This window comes from Phyllostomus hastatus, unplaced genomic scaffold (assembly GCF_019186645.2).
Source record: "Phyllostomus hastatus isolate PE091 unplaced genomic scaffold, TTU_PhHast_1.1 phas_contig_58, whole genome shotgun sequence".
Classification (NCBI taxonomy): domain Eukaryota; kingdom Metazoa; phylum Chordata; class Mammalia; order Chiroptera; family Phyllostomidae; genus Phyllostomus; species Phyllostomus hastatus.
Genome location: NW_025333916.1, coordinates 56582844 through 56601824, shown reverse-complemented (window position 1 = coordinate 56601824; position 18981 = coordinate 56582844). Strand labels below are relative to the sequence as shown.

General features: G+C 42.4%; 1 protein-coding gene across 1 annotated transcript in view; it reads right to left on the bottom strand.

The window, feature by feature from the left end:
• Nucleotides 1–18981, bottom strand: part of WDR70 (WD repeat domain 70) — a 228920-nt gene that overhangs the window by 79199 nt on the left and 130740 nt on the right. The window contains exon 10 of the mRNA XM_045848124.1: nt 12979–13153. Within this exon, the coding sequence (XP_045704080.1) occupies nt 12979–13153 (175 nt within the window). The remainder of the gene's footprint in view (nt 1–12978; nt 13154–18981) is intronic.

The following is an 18981-nucleotide window of genomic DNA, read 5'->3' as shown; positions in this document are numbered from 1 at the left end:
AGCCCGAGTACAGTGCAGTGAGGTATTCTGAGAGAGTGATCACACTCACATCACTTTTACTACAGTATAGTTATAATTGTTCTATTTTATCATCGGTTATCGTTGTTAGTCCCTCACTGTGCCTGATTCATAAATTAAGCTTCACCGTAGGTATGTACAGGAAAAAACACCGTACACATAGGGCCCGGTGCTACCTGTGCTTTTGGGCTTGCCCCGAGGAGTCCTGCAATTTGTCTCCGGTAGACAAGGGGGGACTACTGCACAATCCTTTAGCAGACAGCTTACAGCGAAAGTAATTCTTCGCACTGCACCTATAAACACATTTAGGCAATAACTTCGAAAATACTTCTGAATTAAGGTCTGATCCTCACATCACTTTGCAGAATAGACTTCTGAAAGCCACAAAAACGGTGATAAATCACAAGACGGGTAAATATTTAAAATGTTCTAAATTGCTGAGGTTTAACAGAATCTTACACTGTTCTTCCATCTGGGTCTCACACACGAAAAGAGGAGTTTCTGCGAAGCTGGGAGAAATGTGGAAAATCACTAAGGCCAGGGGAACCAGCAGGAGGAGGAGGGAAAGCAGCGGCCAGGGTGGGCTCCCGGGAGCGCCCGGAGCTCGGGGGCCGGTCACCACGGCCTGCGCCGCTGGTCCTCTGCAGTGAAGCAGAGTCGGCTAAGAGCCGCCCACAGAGCAGAGAAACGGTTCACATTTTTGGCTCAGACGTTACTTTCTGTATATAAAAGCCCTACTAGTAACTCTATTGAGGGAACATTTAACATCTACTATTTTGTTTATAATGGTTAGAACAGTAATGTTTGGCCTTGTCAGCTTACAAAATAAATCACAGCTGTCCCGAAGCGGAGAAACAGGGCTCAGGAAATCGCTCGCCTAGAGAGAGGCATCCCTTATATAGGCTTTGCAGAGACTGCTGCCATCCTGCAGAGAGACTGGCCATTTCAGAAGACACCACAGTCCTAGGGAGGTGGCTACAGAGGACGGCACTTGTGCTATAGAAAACACCAAAAGTCTTCAGAATTTGGGAGCATTTATACCATACTGTCAATGAATACAAGGTAACAACAGAAGTAAAATTGGCTGTTCAGAATTTGCTAAAATAGCACAACACTGAAGCAGGCTTTCATGCAATCCAAATTCTCAACTCTCAAATAGCCTACTCACCATTGGAAAATCCAGTGTCAAGAAATGTAACAATGTGTTTTATGGAATCATTTTCCAAATTAAATTATGCATATTATACCAATGAACAACTCTTTTAAAAGGCATAATTTAAAATACTGTGGAAGCCCTGACTGGTATGGCTCAGTGGGGTTGGGGCTTCCTCTTGTAGATCAAAAGGAGGTCATGGGTTCGATTCCCGGTGGGGGCACATGCCTGGATTGCAGGCCCGGTCCCTAGCTGAGAGCATGCGAGAGGCAACCGACCAATGTTTCTCTCACACATCGATGTTCTCTCTCCCTCTCTTTCTCCCTCCCCTCCCTCTCTTTAAAAGTAAATAAATAAAATCTTCTAAAAAATAAAATACTGTGGAAAAATTACCTTTATGTAAAATTGTACCCATTTGTCAATTCTAGCTTCAAAAACTCTTCAGAGTCCAAACGTCACCTCCACCGCAAGCACCCTCCTCAGGAAATGACCTGGACTTCTGCAACCTCCAAAACCCAACCAGTCTCCTTGCTTCCACCTTTCTCCTCCTATAGTTATTATTCCATAGGCAGAATGGCCAGAGTGATTCTTTTCAAAATGTAACCTGGACGATGGCCTTCTTCTCCTAAAATCTAAAGGTCCTCCTACTGCCCGGAGAAGAGTCTTCAAACCCTTTTACAGAGCCTCCAAGGCCCTATTTGCTCTGACATCCTCTGCCCTGACCTTTCCCCACTCACTCTTCCCTGAGAAGGAAGGTAGCTTCTTCATCCGACCTGTGAATGTGATTTCACATTCCTCGAATGCCAGCTGCCCTTAGGGAGTCATTCTCTGCTCCTCCGAGTCCCGAGCCCCCCCGAGTCTTCCCGGGGCAAGCCTGTCCACATTCAGGGTTGGATGAGACTAGGGGGGAGGCAGGGAGCAAATCCGTGCATTCCAGCAGTTCGCCAGGAGGCTCTTTCGGCTTTCGTCCACCTCTGTCACCTGCAACAAAGCTGGACTCTGGCCTCCATCTGCCATGCTTTAGTGATTCGTCTTACTTCTTAACTCGCTGAGAAACCAGGTAGGGAAGAGGGGTGCTAATCATTGGGTCTAATAAGAACCCCCAAACACAAAACACACATACAAGGCACACATACCTTGTATGTGAGTACAGGAAAGGATCTAGAAATGCTCATCTCTGGGTGGTGCAATTATAGGTGACTTATTTTCTTCATATGCTGTTCTACTTTGGATGAACATCTTTATATATAACGATGGATTACTTTTACACTCAGAAAAAAATAGCCAAAATTAACTTTCGTGGGGGGTCATTTAGGAAGGTAAAGTTTGGGAAATGGTTTTTAGAGGAAATTATGAGCTATATTTTGGATACATGTCTAATGAAATTAAAAACAGACTAACAAAATGACTCTCTCCATAATCATGAGTACGCACCATGCAGATAAAAATGTCTGGCATTTTTTTTACAAATATTTCATAATTACTTTCACTTTAATACCCTGGCTAAATTCAAGTCACCAAATAGTGACAAAATTACATCATTCTCTTGAATCTATATAGCATCCCTTGTCTATTTATTCAATATAAAGGAAACATAAGATTATACCAACTGCTAACTTATAGTGTTTATACATTTGAAACAGAAGATTTTCTTCATATATTTTACAGGTTTTTGGTTCACAACTGGTTCCCATTTTTTTCTCTCCTAAGTATCAGCATATACATATTCTACCCTTACCACATTAGGGAAAAGTCTTCTATATCTACTTATGAGTCAAAATGCTTTAAGAGTACTTGTAAAACCACAGTGAGATACCACCTCACACTCTGTCATTGTCACATTATCAAAAAGAGAAGAAATAAGCCTTGGTGAGAATATGGGGCAAAGGGAACCCTTGTGCACTGTTGCTAGAACTGTGAACGGGTGCAGCCCTTACAAAAACAGTGTGGAAGTTCCTCAGAAAATTAAAAATAGAACTACCACACGATCCCACAATTCTACTTCTCGGTGTTTATCCAAAGAAATCCAAAAATTAATTCAAGAAAGCATATGCACCACTATGTTCACTTCGACATTATTTATAATAGCCAGGATACAGAAGCAGCCTAAGCATCCATCGACAGGCGGATGCATAAAGATGTAGTACATACATGCGACAGAGTATGATTCAGTCACAAAACAGAATGAAATCTTGCCATCTGTGACAGCACGGATGGACCCAGAGGGCATTATGCTAAGTGAAATAAGGCAGACAGAGAAAGGCAAAGGCCATATGATTTACCTCCCACGAGGAATCAAAAAAACAAAGTAAACAAAACAGAAACAAACTTACTGATACAGAGAACAAAGTGATGGTCACCATATGAAAGGGGGGGTGGGCAAAAGGGTGAAAAAGATGAAAATGATTAAGACTTACAAACTGGCAGTTATAAATATAGTCATGGGGATAGAAAGTACAGCTGAGGCGACACAGTCAATAATATTGTAATAACCATGGACAGTTCCAGGTGGGCACTTGAAATACCGTGGTGATCACATCCTAGGATACATAAATGTCCACTCACTATGTGGTACACCTGAACCTAATGTAATACTGCATGTCAATTATAATTGAAAAATTAAAATACTTATAAATCTTTAAGTAAATACGTTAACTCAATTTTAATTTTTCTTCAAAGTTCAATGAGCAACTTTGATCTGTATATAATCATCTAAACCTAAAAATGTCTTCGCACACTATTCTAATCAGTTATACGTTTTTCCTTGTATATGCTGATGTCTAAGCATTGAAGCAGAATGTATGTTTTGCCTTTCTAAGGCTACAGCACAAAAGTTGCACTTTAGATACAGTTTTGAAAAGACTATAATCCACTTTAAGAATAAAAATCACCTGGCTGGTGTAGCTCAGTGGATTGAGTACAGACTGAGAATCAAAGTGTCGCAGGTTCAATTCCCAGTCAGGGTACATGCCTGGGTTGCAGGCCACGGCCCCCAGCAACCGCACATTGATGTTTCTCTCTCTCTCTCTCTCTCTCACCCTCCCTTCCCTCTCTGGAAATAAATAAATAAAATCTTTAAAAAATAAAAAATAAAAAATAAAAAAGAATAAAAACAAGGACTGTTTATTTTCTTTAGCAGCTTTACTGAAGTATAACTTAACACTATAAAATTCACCAATTTTAAGTATATAATTCAATGAGTCTTAGCCAATTTACAGATGTGCAGCTCATCACCACACCTACTTTGGAAAGCAGTTCAGTGCGTCACCACAGCTGGGAGTGCGGGTTCTAGAGCAGCCTGGCTGGCTCTGCAGTTTGGCTGCATGGCCTTGGGCAAGTTGTTAAACCCTCCTCTGCTGTGCTGTAGTTTTCTTATCTGAAATATGGTTAGTGGGAGTACTTTCTCACAGTACTACCCTGAGGGCCAAGTAAATTAACACACACACACACACACACACACACACACACACACACATATATATGTACTTGGAACAGTAGCTGCCACAGAGTTTCAATAAATATTAGCTATTATTAATATCATGTTATGTTTTAAAATCTATTTATTAGAAAATAGGCTGAAATAGTATTGATGCAAATAAGCATCACTCCATACTGAAGGCTAAATCAAACAACTGTCAACAACACATTTGATTATGATGAAACTGGATTAACAGCGATTTCAAATTTAAAAACAAGAGTAACAGCAATTAAAAACCAAACCGACTCCAGAGAAAACCTATGATGCTGTGACAGCATCCATTCAGCCATTTACTCAACAGATATTTACTGTGGACATGTACTCTCCATGTCCTGTCCTCCTTAGACACAGGAAAATGGAAATAAGATGAAAAAGTCCCTGGCTTATCAAGCTTAGGGGGAGACAAAAATAAATGAGCAGGCCAATAAAAAGTGAAACAAAGTAATTACACAGCGGGAAGTGTTATCAATACAATAAAACACAGCAAAGGTCAGAGCCACAGAGGCAGGAGAAAGCAAGGGCACTACCCCAGCCCGTCCAGGTCAAGAACCAGCCTTCTCAGTCTGTGCTCTCACACACTACACTGCTTCACGGTTCCAAGATGACAGTTCACCAGAGGCCAGAACGAGAAGTCAGCAGCCAGCCACATCCAGGGCGATAACCACGGCAAAGTCATGCAGCCAGCAAGAATAACAAGCACAAAGGCCAAAGGTGCGACAAGGCCTGGTAAGACTTGAGGAGCAGCGAGAGGTCAGCTAGCTTGGACTTGAGTGAGCATGAAGAACAAAAGATGAAGTTAAAGAGGGAGGCAGACACCTGATTGCTACATTATTTCACTATTTGAATCACCCCTTTCCTAGCCAACACCTTGAGCCGCTGTTAGGCCGTTAACTGGACGTTCCTGAGGTCTGAGGAAGCTCACTGTCACCACGGGTCCAACCATGGCAAAGAGCTCCTCACTTATTAAAAAGATGAGATTTTAGCACTTCTGGTCAAGATGGCCACGTAGGTAGACATGGCTTGCCTCTTCACACATCTACAACAAAATTACAACTAAAATACAGAACAACCATCGCTCAGAACTGACAGAAGTCTAACTGAATAGAAATCTGACAACTAGGGATTTAAAGAAACCACATCCATCCAGACTGAGCTGGCAGACGGGTACCATATGTTAAGATTTCATCAACCCGCTAACACTATTTTTTGATCCACCTTGGAGATCCCCAGAAACTCCAACCCACCCAGTTTATGGGCCCACCCAAGCTGCTTTTCCATATGAATGGCTGGATTTTGCTCAAACTGCACAACTTCCTAAATTCACTCACACAAGCAGCAGCTGGCCTCCGTGAGCACCAGGGCCAGAATTAGCAGCCTAGATTCATAGCTTGCTTCTCCTGGGCATCTCTAAACCCAACACAAGTAGCAGCCATCTCAGATTTATAACTCAGGCAGGGTGACACTGGGCAAAACACAAGTGGGGGCTGATCTTGGCCTGAACCACCCAGGAAACCCCAGGACCAGCACACCCAGTGGGCAGCTACAGACCACGGAGCACCACCACATTGCCCCTGTACAGCTGATCCTCCACAGAATGTGAAGGTTGGTGGTCAGTGGGTCACAGCCAGTCCTTGACCCTGACTGGCCTGGATAAATCCCTCCCATTGATCTGCCAACAGCAACCAAGGCGCAACTACAAGAAGAGGGTATACTCAGCCCACATGAAGGGAGTACCTAGAATACCCACCTTGGGTGATAGGGGAGGCTGTGCTACTGGACCCTACAGAACACCTACTACATTAGGCCACATTACCAAGACACAGAGTCAAAGCAGCTCTACCTAATACATAGAAACAAACACAGGGAAGCTGACAAATAAGGAGACAAAGAAACATGGTCCAAATGAAAGGACAGATCAAAACTCCAGAAAAAGAGCTAAATGAAATAGAGATAAGCAATCTATCAGATGTAGGGTTCAAAATACTGGTTATATAGACGCTCAAGGAATTTAGTGAGGACTTCAATAGCATAAAAGAGATCCAGTCAGAAACAAAGGGTACACTAATTGAAATATAGAACAATTTACAGGGAAACAACAGTAGAGTGGATGAGGCTGAGAATAAAATCAATGATTTAAAACACAAGAAAGAAAAAAAAATAACCAATCAAAACAAGAAGAAGAAAAGACAATCCAAAAAAAATTAAGATACTATAAGCAGCCTCTGGGACAACTTAAAGCAATCCAACATTCACTTCATAGGGGTGACAGAAGGGAGAGAAAGAGTAAGAAATTGGAAATCTATTTAAAGAAAATAGTGAAAGAAAATTGCCCTAATTTGGTAAAAGGAATAGACATGCAAGTCCAGAAAGCACAGAGAGTCCCAGACAAGATGGGTGCGGAGGGTCCCACTCCAAGACACATCATAATTAAAATGCCAAAGGTCAAAGATAAACAGATGGGAGGGGAGCGTGGGAGAATGGATGAGAAGTGAGGGGGTTAAGAAGTACAAGTAGGTAGCTGCAGAACAGCCATGGAGCCATGGTGTAAAGTACAGTGTAGGAAAGGGAGCAGCCAAGGACCTTACACGCATGCCCCACGGACAAGAACGGGGGGCAGGGGAGAGAGGACTGCTTGAGGGAGTGGGGGGTTCTGGGTGGACGGGAGCAGAGGGGGAAAATCAGGACAAATCTAATAGCATAATCAATAAAGTATAATTTAGAAAATAAAATAAACGAGATTTTAAAAGGGAAGATTAAGTTTCAAAAAACACAACATAAGCCTGTTATTTGAATGTTTTCAGGTATTACATGTCTAGATAAATAATCTTCTGGTCCATAAGCAGAGCCACAGAGCTGTTCAAGAGCATCGCAGAGTGCCCAGCGTGAGCTCTAGCCTTCTTCCACGGGCCGGATCTCCACCGGCAGGCGGGCCTTGCCGGGAGACGAACAGGGCAGAGTGGTCAGAACAGGGAGGGGCACCAAGGCAATGAAGCAGAGAATGACCAGGAGGAAAAAGAACATAGTCTAATCTGATTTTTTTTCAAGTTTTTGTGTTCATGCAGAAAGTCATGGGAGATGTTCCAGAGTTGATTACAGACACACCGAAATTCTGCAGGTGTCTGAGGCAATGTGAACTCCCTATTCAGTGTGCAGTGAGTAGCGAAGCAGCGAGGGCTGCATTTCGCCGGATGTAAGCCTGAGCAGACAGCCAGGATGGGTGAGAGTATCCAACACCACGGCTTAGAGATGATGATGATGATGATGGTCTGAAGCAGAGAGAAGGCACAGGGCATGAAATGGAGGGGGCAGAAGTGAGGGCACTGAGATTTAGTTCCTCAGACTGGCACTGATGATGGGAGAGAGGCAGAGAACAGCCTGGAGTTCTCCATGGAAATATAGCTGATTGAGAACAGCAAGGTCAGAGGGAAGAGCGAGCCCTAACAGCGATGAGGCGCTGCGGCCGGGGCGCACTGAGCACAAGCGCCAGCACCACGTCCTGCTGGGAGCGTCCACCGGCCGCAGAAGGGACCTGGGACCCGCAGGAGAAAGCGAGGGACAGAATTAAGAGAAGCAGGTTCGGTCGGCAGTTACTGAAAGTGATGACACCTGACCCGAAGCTAGTTCGTCTCCTGCACAGGAGGCTGGAAAAGATGACATCCTGTTCCTCTAACACAGAGACGGTGGGGACCAGCCAATGATGGAGGCGGAGAACAGTAAGAGCAAGAAGGCAGTGACTGTCACACGGGTCATCAAGTCGGCTCAGCTGTCTCGAGTTTGGGGGGCAAGAGGGAAGCTGGCAGGAGAAGAGGTTGTTTGAAAGAGTGAGAGCGTCAACACGGAGAAGACAGACTACAAAAGACAGCTGAATTTGGTGTTTAGAAAGTCTTATTTTATTCTTAAAAATGCTTAAAAAATTACTTCTGCTCCTGATTACCTCCCAACTAACATCTCTCTCACACAGAGCTCCTTATATTTAAATAAGCTGCTCCAGTTAGTGCACTAAGTGAAGGAAGCCAGTCAGAGCAAGACAGAGACCGTATGATCTCACTCACATGTGAAATTTATAGACAAAATAAACTGGAGAATAAAATAGAAACAGAGCTATATCTATTCACTTACCAGGTTGTCCATGTTGTACTTAATTAAATTAAGCAAACTGCGAATTCTCCTTCTACGTAAAAACAAATGAAACCTTTTAATCTGCACACAGACATACTCCAAAAGGGAGAGGTACAGGAGGACAGAGATCCAGCTAACCCTCATGTGGGTTATCTGCCAGTGAAAGGAGGAGACAGTTACAGGTCTGCGGTGCCCTGGCTGCAAGCTACTACTGGTGACTCGGTGTCCTCATTCTCTCTCCTTCACACCTGCTCTCTTGTTCTCCAGGGGCTTCTGTGCCCAGAAGCTTATCTCCGGAGGCGATGCCTAGTTCCTGCCCCAGCTTTCCCTGGCCCCTGCCGACCATTCTCTAGCACGGCCAAGAGGGTGTGGAGGCTGACCAACCACTGAGCTGGAGCGATGTCTCTGCAGGATCCCGCAAGGCCTGAGGCTTTCCTGGGAAGGGTGTGTCCTGTGTGGCCCTTGTCCCAAAGGGACAGACCCAGAATCTGGCCTGGGGTTGCAGGCCGAAGAAGCGTAGGAGGCAGTCAGACGGAAAGTGGGGGGCAAGGTGCTGGTAGTGCCCTATTGCCAAATCACATTTCAAATATTATTCCCTCCCATCACCCAGGTCTAGGGTAGGCAAAACTCCATGAATATGGTGGACCCCCGTTTTCCTGCCCAAATCTTAGTCTACAAATAGTGTTGCAATACAGGTAAACGCAGCATGTTCTTCTAGTGAAGAGTCTAGTGTATCACAGATTCTCAATAGCTACTAAGGAGCAGCAACACTGCTCTCAGCAAAATATGCCCAGAGGCTTTGCCAGGTGTTTCTCCATGAACGTACGTCACCAGGTATTCGTAAGACTATACACGCCAGGATACTTTAAAAGCCAGAAATTATACTTGAGAGAGACATGGAAACAATTTTTAAAAATCCACCCATGCTAATACAAATTATGTATTTATACATTATTAAGGATATGCCAAAACTTACCTCAATCTCTCTCTCTGTCATATTCTATCTCATTGTGTTTTAATATAACTAAGGTAGTTTTTATGCTACTATCTTTGACATTTCGGCATTATTTTATATTAGTTTCAGGTGTACAGCATGATGGTTAGACAATCATATAATTTACAAAGTGATCCCCCCCAATATTTTCAAATACCCACCTGGTACCATGTTTAGTTATTACAATATTAGTTTTTAATGCCAGTATTTTTCCATGTCTTCTTAGAAACACACTGACAATCTCACTTTATGTTACCTTTTCAGAATACACTCTTTCACTCATTCATGCAACAAGTAGCTATTGAGGATCTGCTACATACTAGGCATTGTTCTTTGCTCTGGAAATAACGCAGGGGGCAAATGAGACAATATTCCTTTCCCTCGTGGAGCCAAATCCTACCGGAGGGAAACAGCCAACCAAGGCATAAACATCCAGCAGAGGGTGCCGACTGGTGATCAGCCCTATGGGGGCAAGTAAGAGGGGCAGACAGAGTGCCGCTGGTGGGGTGGCGGTTGCAGTTTTTACAGGGTGGAGTGGGGAGGGTCTTGCTGTGGAGGACACTTGAGGACTGCATGGGGAGAGGCGAGGGAAAAGCACGTGGACACCCAGGAGGAGAGAACTGCAGGCTGCGGGTCCCACGTACAATGAGGCCCTGAGGCAGGTGCGTGCTGCTACCCCTCCGGTGCCACGCCCCCCTATGTCTGCTCCTCTCTCACTTGATGCCCACCGAGAGCAGGCCTCCTTGCCGTTGCTCAGACACGTGCCGGGGAGAGGGAGCGGGACGAGGGAGGCAGAGTGCGAGCTCCCCTGAGAAGCCACCTCCTCTGGGGGAAAGGCAGGCCATCCCCGTGACTGACGGGGACGCTGGGCAAGCGCTTCTCGTGAGCAGCACCCTCTCCCAGCACTTTCTGCAGCGATGGGACTGCTCTCCACCTGTGCCGGCCGGTGAGGGGCGGCTGGACCCACGTGGCTACTGGGCAACTTCACAAGTGGCTAATGTGACAGAAGAGCTGAAATTTTCACTGTATTTTAATTAATTTATCGAATAAATTGAAAGCGTCAAATGTGGCTGGTGGCTACCACACCGGCCAGCATGAGTCTGGAATAAAGGTAGGTCTTGAGAATATAGGAATTTATTATTAATAGACAGACACTTTGTTTCTTAAAAAAGATATTTAGTTTGCTCAAGTTCCACTTAAAAATTGGGACATTAAGAATTCTATGATTATGGCACTTGTGATAGCTTTACTTGTCATGAAACTTGTGCTAACAATTATTCACTATGTAATTCTTTGGCTACTGGGTAGAAAACCTATTGCCATTAGGCTTTCTTACCTTAGCTTTAGTATTTCCCTGTGGGTGATTTTTTATTGCTAAAGTAAGAGTTAAGAAATTTTTTAAAAATCTGTTCATTTTTTTTATTAGCAACAATTCAATTTTTGTTTATTTATTTTTAAGTTAAGTGTGTTGGGGTAACACTGGTTAATAACATTACATAGGTGTCAGCTGTACAACTCTGTAACACACCATGTGGGCCCACCACCTGAAGTCTAGCGAAAATCTGTTTTTAAAATCAAGCTGCATTTCCTGCCAGCGAGCTTTTTCTTATCAATTTGATGTTTCCTCAAGGGACACACTTACATGCAAATGTAAAAAAATGAATGAAACATAATGAATGGGATGTGGTATAATAAGCTATACATTCATGTATTACTGAATTCTAACAAAATAGAATCAAAGACTGAGGTTAGCAGAAGGGCTAGAAAAGATAAGGGGGCCGGGGAAGAACTGGCCTTCAGACAGCTTTGTTTTCTACAAACCTGGAAGCAGAAGATACTCATGACTTCAAGAGATACGTGAGGCCAATCTTTAAAATCTGTATTCAACTTTATAAAAATATAAAGGTTCTAACAGAAAGGCGTGCATACACACACACGCACACACACACACACGCATAAATGACATATGTATCATACTAAACGTACCATTATGAAAGCTACACAAGAACACTTCATGGTTTAGAATTTCTGTGTTTAAGTCAACAGCACCAAGAGTCGATGAAAGCCAGTTACTAAAAAATTTATTGCTTGGTTAAAACTCAGTTTACAATTCAAAGGATTTTAAAAATCTCTGTGCTGTGATGAAGCTTTATGGGGTTTTCAGTGAAGATGAAAACAGAAATAAAAAGATCTGACAAACAGAAAGTGCCAAAGATATTCCCAGCATTATAAACATGGAATCTTTTTACCTTATTCTAAGAAAACTGACTTTAACTCGTCAGCCTGAAAGGAGAACTATGATTCCTGAGATCCCTTTCAAAATGTAAGTGTTTGATGGCAATTTTATTTGAAAGACATTATTTTAATAATTTTTTTAAAAACTAGAATGCAAACTTCATGAATCAGAGTTTTTTTATAATATGCAGTATTTCCAGTGCCTAGAATAGTGCCTATCATATAGTAGGTACTTAATAAATATATACTAGATTAATAATTAGACCACAACATTTTACTAAGATAAGATCACCAAACTATATTATAACATTAGTAACACAGAACCATTTCACTTATCAAAATTCTCATTTTACCACCTACACATACAAAGCCCTTTTTAGAGCTCATTGGTATTTCACAGAATTAGTCAAAGTCTAGAATTCTATGGCTATAGAATTCTATGATCCTTTCCAATTCAAATTTTATTTATTATAATAATGATATAAACTATAAAGAAAAAATCTGAAACCTATTCAAATGGAATATTAAGGCAACGTATTATTGGAATTACTACAGAAATAACCACAAAACAACTGACGGAGCATCCTGACACTTCATGATTTCCTTAAGCCTTTTCTTCCAAGAAACATTTTCTAGTTGTCTGTGTAGTCTTGCTTTATGGGACCTTCAAATCCTTCATTTTCAAAATCAAGTACGTACATTGAAATGCCATATAGTAAACTGCACTGTACTTTTAAATTTTATACCAAAAGGCCTAGTTTATTTTAAAAACAAAATCTAATATGCACTGGGAAACACCACTGCTGGGATGTGGGCAGCAATGCTGTTTACTACGGAAGTCCCAGTGTTTTAACAACTAACGCTGAAGTTTAAGCTAGGGATGAACTCAGGAGGTTCATCTTCCTAACACCTAGACATGTCTGTCTACTGTGTGAGGTGGCTTCCTTCTAAGAAGCACGGGCGCGGGGGTCCGAGACTCACCGTCAGGTTCCGGTCCCAGATCTGCACGCTGCCGTTCTGGCAGGCGGCAGCCACCAGGCTCCCGTCTCTGCTGTACGTGCACGTGGTGGGCACCACCTTCTTGCCCTGCATCGTCCGCGGCTTAAACACGCTTTTTTGCTTCTTCGGATTTTCGACTTCCCACAGCCTCACCGTCCTAAAAAGAATAAGGAGATTTTCACGTACCCCAAAAGAAAGGAGTTTCAAATACAAAGGAGCCCATTAAGACTGCTTCCACTTTTAAACATAGGGATTTAATAATTATTTTAAAAATGAAATGTGCACAGTGAACCATTCTACAGTTATAAATGAGGGTGCTCACTGAAATGAAGTGAACCAGCCGAATCGTGTTGTCAAATCAAAAAGCAAACGGCAAATTCGGCTTCAAGTCTACCGGCCGTCAGTCCTGACCCCTGAAAGCAGCGGCCCCCAAACAGCTCTGCCTCGACATTCTGATCACTGAAATTGTTGAACAACGCCCCCCCACACATACACACATTAATTCACAAATCATCCGCCTGTGTCAATGCACTCCTACGTCACACGCACTAGGAACACACTGAAGAACTCGGTCATTAAAAAACACAAAAAACGATGTCCTGCTCTAGGGCCCAGGCAAAGGTTTCGTGCCTCTGGGGGAGGAGTGAAAACACTGCCATCAGCGCCCGCATTTTCACATTTTCACTCCGCAGAAAGCAGCAGCAGTTAGAGCTGGACTGGGGGCAGGACACCCTCCCGCTCGCAGTCCTCGCCAGAGGAGCCCTGGGCCTGGGGGAGGCTAGGAAACAAACCTCTGTGCCGGGATGGGGGGTGGGATATGCACAAAAACAAAGATGAGTTCAGAGCCTTCTGGACAGAAACTGTCCCAGCCAAACCACTATGGAACATCTTTAGCGTTCTGAAAGAAAAAAATGTCAATCTAACGTTTTACAGCCAACAAAAAACATTTCAAAATGAAGACCTTTCCAGAGGAGCAAAAGCTGCTTCCATAGGACAGGCACTGGAAGAAACGCTAAAGCCCTTCCTCCAGGCAGAACAAGCACGGCCCAGCTGCACGTCTGAAGCTACACAAAGACACAAAGCATGCTGCTAACGGCAAAAATAAGGGTAGATTTTAAAGACGTTTAAATCTTTCTAAAAGGCAAATGGCTGTAAAGAAACCGAGTAACACCCTGTGAGGTTTATGACACATGCTCCGGCACACTGTGTGCCAGCAACAGCACGGAGGCTGGACGGGACGGACGGAACACACAGTTTTATACTGTACTGGAAACGGTGCGGTAGTACTTGAGAGAGAGACTCTGATGCATTAAGGATATATATTACACACCCTAGAGTAATCCCATGTTTGTAATGTATACATAATAATAGAGATAAAATGGAAGTAAAAAATGAATCCTATAAAAACAGGAAAAAATAAAGAGCAACTATGGGATAAATATAAAACAAATGGCTACACAGTAGGTTTAAATTCAACCTCATTAATAATCACATTGGTTGTAAATGGCCTAAAAACTCTAATTAAAAGGCAAACTATGTCAGACTGGATTAGACAAAAGCAAGGCTCAGCAAATTCTGTCTTTAAAAACATACAAAAACCTTTAAATATAATAACTTAGCTAGGCTAACAGCAAAAGGATAAAGAAAAGACATGCCTTGTAAACATAACCAAAAGAAAACTAGACTGACTATATTAATGTCAGACAAAGTGGATTTCAGAACAAAGAATAAAACTAGAGACAAAAAGGAACACTCCATAATGATAGAGTCAACTATCAAGAAGACATGATAATCCTAAATACATACGCCCATAACAACAGGGCCTGAAAACATGAAAGCAAACTTAATAGAAATAAAACAACAAGTCCGTACTGAGAGCTGCACACTTTGACAGTCCTGTCTCAGTACCTGAGAGACAGAACAAGACTACTCTCTACACACACACACACACACACGCGCGCGCGCGCGCGTTCAGTCAGGATCTGCAGGCGCTCAGAAACCCTACCAAATGAGTGGAGCTAATGAACACTCGTGTAACACTTTGCCCAGCAACAACTGAATGTGCACTCCCTCCAGCCATACACGGGTCATTCATCGAGACAGATGACATTTGGGGCCACAAAATAAATCTAAACACGCTAACAAGAAATAAAAGCGTACACAGTATATAAACTGTCAAGAATATATAATTAAATAAGCAACCGATAACAGAAATGTTTCTGGAAAGATATCTTTTCCAAAGCATTAAGAAATTGAGAACACAAATGTAAATAATCCATCGGTCAGAAAAACATATCACAAGAAATAAGAAAGATACTTTGAATCCAACAAATATAAAAATATAATACATCAAAATTCATGGTATTCGGCTAATGCAGAACACAGGGGAAAATACAGAATTAAGTGTATATATTTGAAAAAAGAAAAGCCTCAAATCAGTGACCTAAGATTCAACCTTAAGAAACCAGAAAAAGGAGAGAAAATTAAATCCAAAGAAAGCAAAAGAAAGGATATAATAAAAAAAATGAGAGTACAAATGAATAAAAAACAGAAAAACAGTAGGGAAACCAAAAGCTGTTCTTTGAGAAGTGTGATAAAATTAATAAACCACTAGCTGGACTAATGGGAAAAAAAAACGACCAGAAATGGAAGACAATATCAAACACTAATAACCTGAATGGAAGAAAGGATATCACTACAGAGCTTACCGACATTAAAAGGATAATAAAGGAATTTTATGAACAAACTTATATACATACATTTGATAATTTAGATGAAATGGACAAATTTCCTTGAAAGATACAAACTAACAAAGTTCACTCAATAAGAAATAACTGAAATGTTCCTGTATGATTAAAAAGCTAAAAACATAGTTTAAAATCCTCCTACAAAGAAAACTCCAGAGGGGTTCACTGTTGAATGCTACCAGACATCTGAGAGAGAAAGAACCCCAGCTCTGTACCAGCTTCCCCCAGAAACAGATGAGGAAACACGTCACGACTCATGCTCTGAGGCCAGCATCACCCAGATGCCAGCCCCAGTTTCACTGGATTGGATACAAGGACCCATATACCCAGTGAACACAGACGAAAATTCTTAACAATCAGAAACTGAAGCTAGCAGTGCATAAAATGATAGTACTTCACAAGTAAGTGGACAATGGACAGGACTGAAAATAAAACAATATAATGCACCTTTTATCAACAGAGTATAAAAGAAAAAAGATATACAATCATGTCAATTTATGCCAAAAAAAGAATTAGAGAAAAAAAAACAACATCCACTAATGATTAAAAAAACCTCTCAGCAAACCAGGAATAAGATGGAACTTCCTCAACCTGATAGAGGACATATATGAAAAAGCTACAGGTGAAATACTAAATGGAGAAAGGCTGAACGCTTTCCTTTCATGCCTGAGAACAAAGCAGTGATGTCAACTCTCACCATTTCTTTATTCGGGAGTTGCTAGCCAGTTCAGCAGAGCGAATGAAAGAAACTAAAGGCTGGAAAGAAGAAATAAAACTGTCTTTATTCGGAGAACACAGGATCATCTACATAGAAAATCCCAAGAATCCCCCAAAATTCGATTAGAACTACTAAGTGAGTTCATCAAGGTCATAGAATACAAAGACAACGATCATAAATCAATTTTATTTCTATTAACAAGCAACAAACAATTTGATGCTGAAATTATGAAAATCAGGGAGGGAATAATGGGGGGAAATGGGGGAAGGGTTTTCAGGGACAACTATAAAGGACTCATAGACAAAACCAAGGGGAGTGGAATCAGGAGAGGGAGGTAGGGACGGCTGGGGTGGTGGGGGGAGTTCTGGGGGTGATGCAGACAACTGTACTTGAACAACAATAAAATAAAATAAAATTGTGAAAATCATACCACTGATAGCAGCATGAATAAACACGAATCTGACGAGACAAGGTGCACCAGTTGTACAGTGAACACTGTACAACATTCCTGAGAGAACTGAGGGGTCTACGTGAATGAGAACACATGCTGTACTTATGGATCAGAAGAATCAACGCTGTTAAGATTTCAATGCTCCCCTAACAAACATTTAGATTAATACAATCTCTACCGAAATGCCAGCAGAGGTTCTTTGGCATATGCATTGGGTAAACTGATTCTAAAACTCGTGTGGAAATGCAAACTACTTGGAGTAGCCTAAACGATTTTGAAAGAGATCAAAACTAGGGGGCTCCACCAGGTTCCCATATTCTAACCCCCACACTGTAACACCCCTCATGTAAGTTTAATCACACATATTACCATCTCTTCCAAGCCCTGGCTGACGTAGCTCAGTGGATTGGGCGTGGGCCTGCAAACCAAAGCATTGCAGGTTCGATTCCCAGTCAGGGCACATGCCTGGGTTGCAGGCCATGGCCCCCAGCAACCGCACATTGATGTTTCTCTCTCTCTCTCTCTCCCTCCCTTCCCTCTCTAAAAATAAATAAATAAAATCTTTAAAAAATAAAAAAAAAAACCCCACATCTCTTCCTTCTACAAAAACAGCCCCTCAAGAGCAAGGGCTCTCTCTCTCTTTTGTTTAATCTTTGTGTGCCTAGGGTCTGCACCATCTCTTTAACATAACATACTGGGTCCTCAATAAATGTTTGTTAAACCAATGAAACTCGCTGCCTATCAAAGCATTTTATGAATCAACTTTGAGGTATAACAATGAAATATGATTGATTTTTAAATGTAAATGCTTCAAATAGCCAGCATTTTCTGTCAAATACTTATGATTTATTCTGAATGAGGGATTGTTATCAATAATTTTTGCATGGTTTCCCCCTACACTTCGCTTGGGAAATCAGTCCATTGTGTGGTATTACCGAGCTCGAGCTCTCAGAGCTGCCAAACCCAGCACCTGAGACTGCACAGAGTGAACTTTATGTGATTCCCACAAATAAGGGTTTGGAAATGGCGCACAGGAATAACAGAAGGGCACCTTGGAACTCCAGGGTTTAAAGCGACCTAGTGGGGAGCCCGAAGACTTACCTTCCCTGTATAAGACACTTGGACAGCTGGAAGCCACAAGCTAGAAGCACACAGCTAGAAGCCAAGGCTGTGTGACAGATACTGCTAGCAGCACACTCCAACATCCACTCTCCTTTCTTCCCAGGGCAAGCCTGTATTCCCCAGCCTCTGCTGCTGCTAGACGTGATGAAATGTGGCAACTAGGCTTTGACCAGTGCGGTGTAAATGCAAGGCCAGCGTGGGCTTTGGAAAAGTCTCTAAAGAAAGTTCAGACCCTTCCCCATCCCTTCGTGTTCGCTCCTGCCTCTGCAGCGTCTGGATACGATGCTGCATCACATCAGAGCAACAAACTGAAGGCGCCCCGGTCCTTGGCAACACCAGAGACACCCAGTCCAGCCTGGGGTGCCTGTGTCTACTACACCTAGAGGACACAGATGAAACAAATTCCCTTCGTGTTGCCTCCTTGTAGGAAAACCCTCCCTTCCCCAGCTTTAACCGTTGGCAACTATTGACCTGTTTTGTATCTCTATGTTCTTCCAGTATTATAAAATGAAGATCACACTGTGCGCAGCCTTTTGAGTCTGGCTTCTTTAACTGAGCGTAATGTGTTTGGGTTCTTCTTCTACGTATTAGCGGTTCATTCCTTTCTGTGGATGAAAAACGGTCCCTTGTATGGACATACCACCTTGTGTTTCTCCATTCACCACATGAAGAATGTTGGTTGTTTCCAGGTTGAGGTGATTATGATTAAAGCCACTATAAACATTCATATACAGTTTTTGTTTTGTACAAATAAGTCTTCATTTCTCTTGTCTAAATGCCTAGAACCAGGATTGCTGGACATATGGGAAGTATATGTTTTAACATTATAAGAAACTGCTGAACTGTTTTCCAAGGTGACTGTTCTATTGTGCGTTCCCACCGGCAATGAGAGTTTCAGCTGCTCCACACCCTTGACAGCACCTGGTATTACAAGTTGCTTTTTTTTT